Here is an 11,977-nt window from a genome sequence, read left to right as displayed (position 1 = left end):
TTCTTACGATAGTTCTGGCGTTTACTATTGTTTGTGAATATCTTTAATAAATAAAACCTTAATTCCTCTATTATTTACCTTGTATTATAATTTTGAAATAATAATAGAATCGTCGCGGATTTTGCTCTTACGTACCCTTCACGTTTAGTTAATTCTACACAACAAGCTAGTAATTTAGCATATACTTATATACCTTTGGTTACTACTTATTTAGTTGTTTGCTTGCCTGTCCAAAGGTGTATATCTATAAAACAGCTTTCAATAGTTGATTTGTGTCTAAAAATAATAAAAGATTTTGCATAAACTAAGAAAATATTGCGCAATTTTTTGTAGATATGACTAGTATTATAATAGATAAAATTTATCTATTTGACTATATAATATTTGGACATTATTAGATAAAACAGTGCACGGTATAGTTATCTGCAGCATCATTTTCTGATAGATAGTGTTTCTGGATAGTTCAAAATGTCATATATTCTGGCAGAGGAAGTGAAATCCTGGATTCAACAATCCGTAGGTACTGAAAATTGTATTATCACCATAGAAAACACGACCCAGAAAGGAGAAGGTTACGTTGGAGAATTTATTTTTGCCAAAGTTGAACTTCAGTCTAGTGAAGATACAGTTAAGGGCAGTAAAACTGTATTTATAGCTTTAAAACGTAATAACAAGAATCCAGAAGTACAAAAACAAATTCCAGAAATGCACGAACTTTGCCGAAGGGAGGTTTACTTTTATGGTGTCATTATTCCCGCATATCAAAGATTTCATAAAATTAAAACGCTGCAGGATGATTTTTATATAGTTCCAAAGTGTTACAAAGCATTTTTGGAGAATGAAAATAATGTTGTTGTGTTAGAAAATCTTAAAAGGAAAGGTTATGTGCTGCACCAAAAAGAGAAACCAATGAACATGGCTGAAGTCAAATTATGTTTAAAAGCTTATGCCAAATTACACGCTTTGAGCTTTGCAATGAAAGATCAAAATCCAGAAGAATTTAAAATAATTTCTAAAGACTTGCGTCCTTTGATGAGCGCGGCATTTAGTAATTTTAAACAAGTCTTTGATAGTAAATCAATTGATATAGTCAACACATTAAAAGAAGCTGGAAGGGAAGACTTATCGGTTAAATTTGAAAAGTTTAATGGTGAAAAGAGTATTTTTAAGCGTTTTCTTGAAGCTGCCGATACTACTTCTGATGAGAAAGTAATTATTCATGGTGACTGTCATAATGCTAATATGCTGTTTCTATTTAAGGTAAATACTCAAATGCTTTTTGTTCATTAATATATAGTACTACCATTAGACTCTAAACTCAAGTCGTTATCTCTATCATCCAATATATTATTTTACTTCCAGAGTGGTATCCTGAAAAACTTTGCTAATTATAAATGATATTTGAACTTTTTTTACTGCCTTCTTTTCTTATAGATTGGTCTCGACATCGTCATCTTCAGAGCCCCAGTCTTTATCATCTTCCAATTCTCGTTTTGTATCGTATTTTCAAACACGGATCAAACTTTTTATTACTAGTACATTTTTCTAAGTCGTCTAGTTTTATTTGCAATTTTCTGGACTTGCCATTTTAGTTTTAGTTTTTTTTTTATTTAATCATATATATATATATATATATATATATATATATATATATATATATATAATAAATTAAATTATTATAATTATAACTCTCCGCTCCCTTTTCTATAAAGCCGAAAAAGCCAGCTTTATACAAAATTTTCGAACGTTTTAGTCTATAAAGCTAAAATCTTTAGACTAACGTTTAGCGACTCGACTAAAAGTTGATATTATCAGTCTTATATAGTAAGTAACTTACTTCATAAAAGGAGACAATTAGGTAATAACATTCTTTTTATCGCCTTTGATGCCAAATGATTTATTAATTTCAACTACCTAACTTAAATTTTGCCTTACCCTGGTATACCAAATTTATTTTACATCACAGTCACTGATTGTTTTACATTCTCCCACCTTTTTAAAATACCAAAAATTGCTATTGATCCTACTACACACAAAACACAATTCTTCACTAAAAACTGCCTATTCACAAACTTAAGCACAATGACTTTTGCTCCTACTACATCATTCCACTTGACATTGATGGGTACTAACTGATTTTTCATACCATCTTTCTATCAGTTAGCCCAAGACTCCAGCACAGATCAGAGGTAATCGATAAGTAAGTCGATAAAACCTCACCAGCTACAGGGGGTCATGTAAGATGCCCCCATTTTCAGTTTTTAATAATCAACAAGTTAACAGTCTATTGCATTTACCTTGATAAATACCATGAGGATTGTTTTTTTAATACGGATGTCCTTCCAATGTTTTTATATGGCCATACAATGTTTTTTAACGACTTTTTATGTAAGTAGTAAAAAACCAACGTGTTCTTTCTATATATTTAAATTTTAACTTACTTGTTTTTTAATATTGGTATTTTTACTCTCTCTTTTAGTAAACTGATGATGGAATGATTTAATTCCGAAAAGATCTTCTTTAAAATAAAAATTTTAAGCTTTTAATAAGCATTTTTTATACCTTAATACACACGAACACCATGTGCTTTGTATTCAACAGGTATAGGTACTAGCCACTCCTGGATATCTTCACTTCATGGTTTGTTCCAGTTTCACTTTTAATTTTAAATTATTCCAATAAATTATCAAAGAATGTTTATTTAATTATTCTACTGATATAGTAATTTTTTAATGGATAAACTAAAAACCCTATGAGCTTTAATATTGCATAATATTATTATAAGAAATTCCTAATTAGATCCACCGAAACGGACTCACGGGTTGGTCCTAAAAATATACTTTAATTTTGATAATATAGATAAAGTATATAATTTGTATTACTTATGTATATATAATATATATATATATATATATATATATATATATATATATATACAGATATAATTACAGATATATATAATATATATATATATATATATATATATATATATATATATATATATATATATATATATATATATATATATATATATATATATATATATATTGAGATGATATTAACATAGGAGGAAGAAAAATAGTGTTTAAAAAAAATAATTTATAAGTTATATACTAGATAATATTAGATATAAAAAGTATTTGGTTATTTTAATAAGTTATATACTATAGAATATATTTATATGATGGCATTCTTAAGAAATCAGAATATAATAAGTGTAAAAAGTTTTTTTTAATAAATATGATATATTTAAGTGAGCCATGTGCATAGGCAACCAAATATACTCTGAAAGTGACATTTAAGTGATGGTTGCGAATGTAGAAGTGGGGTTATTTATTGGTTTGAGATGTTTAATTTACATATAATTACTGATTTGAGGTAGTGTAGTTTATAAATTTAGGCTGTTTAATTTACATATAAGTTTATATTCTGATCTGAAAAGCCTAAATGTCAATAAAATTCTCGATAGAAAAAGAATTCTCTAGAACACAGAAATTAACTTTTGTTTACGGTAGAACCTTCGCGAATATGGTGATGTCTGTGAAATAGACATAATCGAACAGATACTTTTTCGAGAACATTCATATATATAGGAAATAGAACAATTCGAATATGATTTCTTGCCAGATGATTCTGGAACAATGAAAAGATATAAATACTCGGTGATTTGGATTCAAAATGCTCAGACAGTTAGTTAGTAAGAAGACAGATACAGTTAGTTACAGTTAGTAAAGTCAGTTGTTCAGTAAGTTCAAGATTAATCAGTCAGAATTAGGAAGAAAGTATAAAGTATGCAATAATCAGTGATTTAGTATTAAAATTTGATAGTATTGGAAAGTATATTAGAAGACTATTGGTTGGAGATTAGTAGAAATGAAATTATAATAGTTATATAGTGATTGGATATTGGTGTATTAAAAATAAGAATAAATATAAATGCTATTAAGAAGAAAAATTATTTTAAATTTATGGAAGCTGATAATTGGAAAAAGTAATTTCACAAAAACAAGGATAACCGAAGCTGAGAACGAAGACATTGAGTGGTGATTAAAATCTATATAGTGGAGAACAGTTTCATTTAGGCATTCAGCGACAGAAAGGTACAAAATTTTGTTAATATGATTTAGTTAGTGTCATAACAATTTTAATTTTAAAGATAGTTTGTTTAAAATTTACACTGTCTATATAATTTAATTAGTTTCATAAGAATTTCAATTTAAAGATAGTTTATTTTAAATTTACATTGGCTATGTTGAATATATATGTGTGTTTTATAATAGATATAATAAAGATAATTTCAAAAAGTGCTTACAAACTAATTCTTTGAGAAACGCGATAAAAACCATATATATATATATATATATATATATATATATATATATATATATATATATATATATATATATATATATATATATATACAGATATATCTTTTAAGTCTTATTTAAAAATATTTATGAGATAATAAAGTTTTTATCTCGCTATCTTTTCTTTAACTGAATTTTTGTCATTTTTGTTCGCAAAAACAAAAAAGATAAGAAAGTTTATATCTGTGTTTCTAGAGTTTAGATGTACATTTTACTAATTTTGGAGTGTTTTTGAATTAGTTAAAAAATTTAAAATATCAAGATTTCGCGGTCGTCGACAATTTCGTAATTTAATTAACTTCGAAAAAGATCGTATTGTAGGCATAAGAAAGGCCGATTTTGGTTTATGGGAAATTTCATAAAAATTTGAAGCTAATATTTCAACGTTATTAAAATTTTGGAAGAGATAGTTCAATGATGAGACTTATCGGAGTCGTGAATAGTCTAGACGTCCTAGAATATTGCAAAAATATTAGACTTATATGCACTAAGAAATATATGGGACAGTCTATATTAAGTAAGAATCCATTTTGTTGAATCTACAGGAAATGTAGTCTTAAGAAGAACAGTTAATCGAAGACTACTTAAAATGGGACTGAGAACTTACCATCTGTTTTTGGTGTTACCTTTGGTACCACAGTACTATAGCATAAGCATCGACGCTTAGAATAGCACAGAGCTCGGCAAAACTGGAATGATCAATGACATTTTGTATGCTTCAGTGATAAATCTAGATTTTGTTTGGTCGGATGTAATAAACACATAAGGATAAGACGTTTTCAAGGCGAGGGACATAATATAGACTTGGCTCTTGATCGTCATACAGCGAGATAACCAAGCAATATGGTATGGGCTGCTATATGTTTGGACAGCAGATTACTCTAGTTTTTATTAACAGCACTCTAATAGATCGACGATATATTTGTGAAGTACTGCAACCGGTTAAATCGCATTGAGACTATTCCAAATGCGATCTTTCAAGAGGATAACGCAAGACCTCATATTAAATTATCAGTAAAAACATGGGGTTCATACAAGAATCTCGTATAGAGACTTTTGAGTGACCATCAAGATTAACTGATTTGTCATCGATCGAACATGTGTGGAATATGGTGTGTCGAAACCTAAATCGATTACCACATTTTTCAAAAAACATAGAAGACCTGTGGTATGCCATAAGAAGAATCTGGAGTAGTACTCCGCAATATGATATAGACCACTTAATTAGAGCAGTATTCAGTAGAGTAATTTAGTGTATAGAAAATCAAGAAGGAGCCACTGATTAATAATTTTTTGACAAAAATACTGTTCCAGATTTGTTAGGATATCAAATAATAATAATATTATAGCGTATACTTCCATTAATAGATATTCAAAAAATATATCTCTCCTTTTGGGTGTTGCATTTTAACCACTATTCTTCAACGTTTCCTCGATGGTGCCTGAGGAAAGTAGTGCAGTATCGTCGGCAAAAAATCGGTAAAATGGTTTCGGTCACTGTTGTATAGAATATTTGCTAAAGTTGCTATGTATATATATATATATATATATATATATATATATATATATATATAAGAATACGTTAGAAAAAATATATCTTTATAGATATATATACATATATATATATATATATATATATATATATATATATATATATATATATATATATATATATATATATATATATATATATATATATATATATATATATATATATATAGTCTTCTGCAGGTCATCATGCAGGGTAGAGTCGATGGCAAAAAGGGAATAGGTAGAAAGAGGAAGTCATGGCTGCGAAATATTCGAGACTGGACAAACATGACTTATTATTACGAATTATTCCGCGTTGCAAAAGACAGAGAAGCTTTTAAAAATGTGGTCGCCAATCTCCGTTAATGGGGACGGCATAGGAAGAAGAAGATATATATATATATATATATATATATATATATATATATATATATATATATATATATGTGTGTGTAAAGATACAACACGTAAGTCTGTTTAAACAACTTTATTATATAATGTAGTTTTTTGTTTTCATTTTTGGTATGTTTTAAGAAAGAAATAAATAAACTTAAAGCCTTAACAAACGTTAAAATAGAACTTAAAATTCAGTATTTGATTACAAAACTCAAGATATCCATTATGTATTAATACTCAATTATCTACTACTAGTCACTTATCCATATACATTCACCTAGCCATATCCAAGAGTGTATATATATATATATATATATATATATATATATATATATATATATATGTATATATATATATATATATATATATATATATATATATATATATATATATATACAGTGTGGCGCACCGAAAACGAAACCGAACGAAATTGGCATAAAATCACTTTAACATTTGCAGCCCCTTAAGCGGGGGTGGCATCATCCCTAAAATCTTAAATGAAAAGGGGGGTCGAATGATCCATTATTTGAAAGGTCTTTCAACTCCCTTTATAATGATGTAAAATTCATGTATTCAATTCAGTAGTTTTGGAGATTTATTGATTTAAAGTTTAAAGTAGACTTTAATAGGTACATCAAATTAGTTTGTACTTCTTTCAGAAGACATTTGAGTAAAAGCATTTTCTTGATAAGTAAATGCTTTTATTTACTACGCTTATGGTTTATTAATAATAAAAATAGCAATTGAAGTGTCCTTTGTGACAAAAAAAGTTGTTTCTTGAAGAAAGATAAGTAGAGAATGCCACGTACTTATTTTAAATAGGAAATAGTACATAAGTTTGCGATTGATTTGACCAATCTTTGTTGTTAAAATATCATTTATTGCTTTATACATAAATTAGCCATGGTATATTCCACGGCAGAAAGGGTTGAAATTATTGAAATATTTTTCGGAAATAATCAGTGCGCTAATAGAACAGCAAAAATTTTTAATGAGCGACATGAGAACAATAATGTGCACCGAAAATATGTTCTAGAACTTGTAGCTAAATTTCGGGAAACTGGATCAGTCGCCAATAAAAAACGTAATATTGAAAATCCTATAAGGAACGAAGCAACAGAAGTGGGGGTTTTAGGGCAAGTTATTGTAGATCCTACATTAAGTACCCGCAAATTGCAAACTTCGTGTGGTGTTAGTCGACGTACTATCCAACAGATTCTAAATGCCCATAATTTTCATCCGCATAAAATTTACCTTGTACAAGAACTTAATGAAGACTATTTTGATAAGCGATTAGAATTTTGTGAAGTTATGAGTAAACGAATTACAAACGATGAACAATTTTTATTTAACATTTGCTTTTCCGACGAATGTTCCTTTTTTTTAAATGGCGAAGTAAATCGTCATAATTGTCGATATTGGTCGGACTCTAATCCCAGAATTTACCATGAGGTACACACATAGCAGCCACAACAATTAAATGTTTGGGCTGGCATTTTTGGCGATCATTTGGTTGGTCCTTTTTTCTTACCTGGAAATTTGACTGGTGAAATGTATTTGGAATTACTGCAAAATGCCATAGATCCTGCGCTAACAGATATAATTGAAAATCAGAATGATTGTCGCTACGTTGAGAATATGTTGATGTTCCAACAGGATGGTACCCCACCACATTACACATTAAGAGTTCGGCATTATTTAGATCAGATCTTTCCAGGTCAATGGATTGGTAGAAGAGGTGCCGTTGAATGGCCCCCAAGATCGCCAGATTTATCACCTTTGAATTTCTTTTTGTGGGGTTACTTAAAAAGCAAAATCTATGCTACTCAGCCAACATCCTTAGAAGATTTACGACAAAGAATTGTGAATGAGTGCCATCAAATTACTCCTCAAATATTGCAAAATGTCCGGCAACGTTTTCAGCAAAATCTTTATTATTGCATGGAAAGTAATGGTGGTCATTCGCAACATTTACTCGGCTGACAGGTCAGTTCATTCTTTATTTTGTAACAACTTTGCTGCTATGTATGGATCTCCTCTTACGATGATGTATTTAAACTTTAAATCAATAAATCTCCAAAACTACTGAATTGAAGTACATGAATTTTACATCATTGTAAAGGGAGTTGAAAGACCTTTTAAATGATGGATCATTCGACCCCCCTTTCCATTTAAGATTTTAGGGATGGTGCCACCCCCGCTTAGGGGGCTGCAAATGTTAATGTGTTTTTATGCCAATTTTGTTTCCCCCTCGATAACAAAATCGACGGGTCCAAGCGTTTTTTTTAAAAAGGAATCATCTGCCAGTAAATGCATCTGTTTCGTTTTCGGTGCGCCACCCTGTATATACAATTTATATATATATATATCTTGAGTTCGTAGTCATATATTGGCCTTTAAGTAAAACACTCTAAGGTTTGCTGAGATTTCGAGTTTATTTAACTCTTTATCAAAACATACTACAAATTAAAAACTACATTATAAAATGAATTTGTTATAAATCTACAGGCTTATCCTTGTAACTCACCCCAAAAAGACTGAAAATGTCTAAACTTTAAAATATATATTTCTGAATTTTCATTATTCATTAGTCGCATTAAACCAAATTATTATAATATAGAAATGATGGATTCCACCTTTAGTTGGTGGAAGTTCATTTTATCTAACAATTAAAACATGGAAATTTTTGAAACACTTCCAAAACAAAATTATGTATTCTATAAATTTTTCTTTAATTTATATTATTAAAAACAATACCCTGTAGTAGATCCGCCCCCTTTTTTAGCTTATTTATTTTACAAAATTAATAAAACTTTAATATTTGCAGGACAACGACAGAAGTAATCCCCAGCATGTAGCTCTGATTGATTTCCAGGTAACGTGCCTTCATTCACCTATATTGGATATCTCATACTTTCTTTATATAAACTTATCAAGTGAAGATTTGCCACAATTCAAAGAATTTTTGGAATTTTATTACAGCGAATTATCGTCTGTTTTAACAGAACTAGGCAGCGACGTAAATAAATTGTTCCCAAAGCATGTTATGCAAGAACATTTAAGAAAATTTCTTCTTTATGGATTTTGTATATCAGCAGCGTTCTTGGAAATTATGTATGTCGATAATGAGGATGCACCCCCTTTGATTAACAAGGAGACGAATGAGTTTTTGGGAGGTCTTAAAGACCTTAAAATAAAATCAAGAGATGAATATCTAAGACGTCTTGTTTCTATGGTGAATAGCTTTTTAGTGGATATGTGTAATGTGTGATACTAAAATAATATATCACACGTAGTTATATATGGGACTAAAGTGACTTGTTTTAAACATGTTCCAATAAAACCAATTGTGACAATTTCTTTTCTTTCCCAGTTTTCCCTATTAAAAATGGATTTACATTTACAAACAATTTATTATAATAAAAATATTCGTTCTACGTACGTGAACCTTCAATAATGCATGGATAATATAATACAATTACAATCTAAAATCCAGCTTATTATTCTACATAAACAAATCAAGTAATATTCAGTATCCTTCCTAATGCAATTTTGGTATATCGATTGTACCAAGAAAAATTTGTATGAATTATCCAATTCTCTCCACAGCTCCGTGTCCCCTCTCAGAACAAATTTGATCTCCTTCGACTATCGACAACTTATTCAGACGTTACTAATATGATATAATATTATTTGACCCAAAATTCTCAAATTGAATATATTATGAATGTTTCTCCCGTTGAAACGCTTCCTCTGCCTTGAGTTGTCCAATTCCTCGTTCTATGCAAAATTAACTATCAGTTCTCAGCAGCCTCCTATGCAATTGGCAATATTAAACAAGATATTGCAATTTAATGCTCTCCTTCGAATGCACGTACCTTTCCAGTGATGCCAGCCTCTTTTCCTCTCGCCAAACTTAATCTCTCGTTCCGAAATAAACAGCGATACGTAGAATACAAGTAGGAAAAGTTTACTTACAAATTTGTACCAGATCAACTACCGTCGGACACACTTACTTCACCAACTTACAACTTATTCTTTATCACTTACTACCCCTGGAGACCACCTCAAAAACCAACCATTCACTTTAAGAAACTGGAACTAACTACCTCTCTTATCTCATCTATCCATAAATCCAACCTCTCATTATACACACCCATCCCACCACTTTCAAAATTCTCGGCCAATCAGAAATTTGCATACCACTCCCCACATAAATTCAGAAATACCTACAAACTTTCCTAATTCATATTAGGACACTTAATTTCTACTGGGTATTTACAGATTCCGAAAAACCATTTACTTATTAACTATCTAAGGAACAATACATATCTAATATCAAAGTACATTAGTAATTAAACACGTTTTTATTCATTATAGGTTTAATTTGTCAAAATTCTCGGTATTGTACACCAAAAAATTATTGATCTACGATTGTAGACCTCGTGATTAAACTCTTTATTCAAAAAATATTTTAATATTTTATAAACGAGATTGTTTGTGCAATTGGTATTTTATATATTTGTTTACGTAAATCTTCATTTAATTACTGTTTTAATATTATCTTATTTTTATCTTTCATTTTCTGTTCATGTGTTAATTCTTATTGTTTGGATATAGCAGAGGTAGGGGAGAACGGGGAAATGAGTCACTTAAGGGAAAAATACTGTGAGTGATGTGTTAAATTATATGTTATTGAGGATTCCAGTAAAATGGGTTCGTTTGTTATTTGGCTATGTAATATTCTTATTGGGTTCGTAAAGCGCCAATGATTTCTTTTTTTTTTTTATGATAAAAATCAAAACAGCTGATTGACCGATATTAACCTATGATATCGAGTAATGGCGGTCAGGATATGGGGAATTGGCGGTTTTAGATTAGAATAGCTCAATAAGAATAATGATACAATAAATTTTATTTATTAATACTTATTAGCACATAACAAAGATAAATGAACAAAGCAAGTCATACGAACATTATTTTACCATATCTGAGCTTTTCATACTTGTTAATTTTTCCTATAATATCATGTTTACTGATAAAACTTATATCATCTAGTTCTGGAAAAACAAATATGTGTCCTTGACCTCAATATGCACGCATAAACTTTACTAAAATAGAGTTCTTCCTCAGTTTAACCACTTCAGGAACCACACAGCTGGAAAATGTTTCTTTAATTTTTCAGTTGAAACTACCTAGTTGAAGTCACTTACTTCTTCGAGGCTAAACTCTTTGGGTAGATTATCTTTAAATTCGCAGTCATCGAAGTACATTGAGTCGTCACCTCCAGATTCCTGACATAAATCGCTCTCATTTGGACAGTGTACCTCGGAATCAGATAAATCAAATTAATTTAACATAATTCCCAACTTTTAGAGCACATTTTTTCCAAGTTTGGTTTTGTTCTGTGTGGTAACATTTGTGTATGCTTTGTTAAAGAGTATGGCAATCTTATAAACTGTAATCCTATCGGTTTAATGACTTTTCATTAAAAGATCGCATTCCCTGTTATAGGTCTTCTTCAAAGGCCCAAAGAAAACGACATCGAGAGGCCGTTGGCGATGAGATGAATGGGGAGGCAGCGACAGCATCTTCATGAAGTTTTCTTTGCATTACTCATAAGCTTCTAGGGTGATATGGCTACCATGGCTGTCTAAAATTAGTAAAATTGGTTCAGTTTGACT

General features: G+C 29.8%; 1 protein-coding gene across 1 annotated transcript; it reads left to right on the top strand.

Moving 5' to 3' along the window:
• Nucleotides 1-231: 231 nt before the first annotated feature.
• On the top strand, nucleotides 232-9,701 carry LOC140447790 (uncharacterized). The gene is made up of 2 exons (XM_072540648.1): nucleotides 232-1,260; nucleotides 9,121-9,701. Exons 1-2 carry the CDS (start codon nucleotides 469-471, stop codon nucleotides 9,562-9,564), a joined length of 1,236 nt encoding a protein of 411 aa, XP_072396749.1. The 5' UTR covers nucleotides 232-468; the 3' UTR covers nucleotides 9,565-9,701.
• Nucleotides 9,702-11,977: the final 2,276 nt, after the last annotated feature.

This window comes from Diabrotica undecimpunctata, chromosome 8 (assembly GCF_040954645.1).
Source record: "Diabrotica undecimpunctata isolate CICGRU chromosome 8, icDiaUnde3, whole genome shotgun sequence".
Lineage (NCBI taxonomy): Eukaryota > Metazoa > Arthropoda > Insecta > Coleoptera > Chrysomelidae > Diabrotica > Diabrotica undecimpunctata.
The sequence above is the reverse complement of the archived record's forward strand: the minus strand, read 5'-3'. Positions and strand labels throughout refer to the sequence as shown.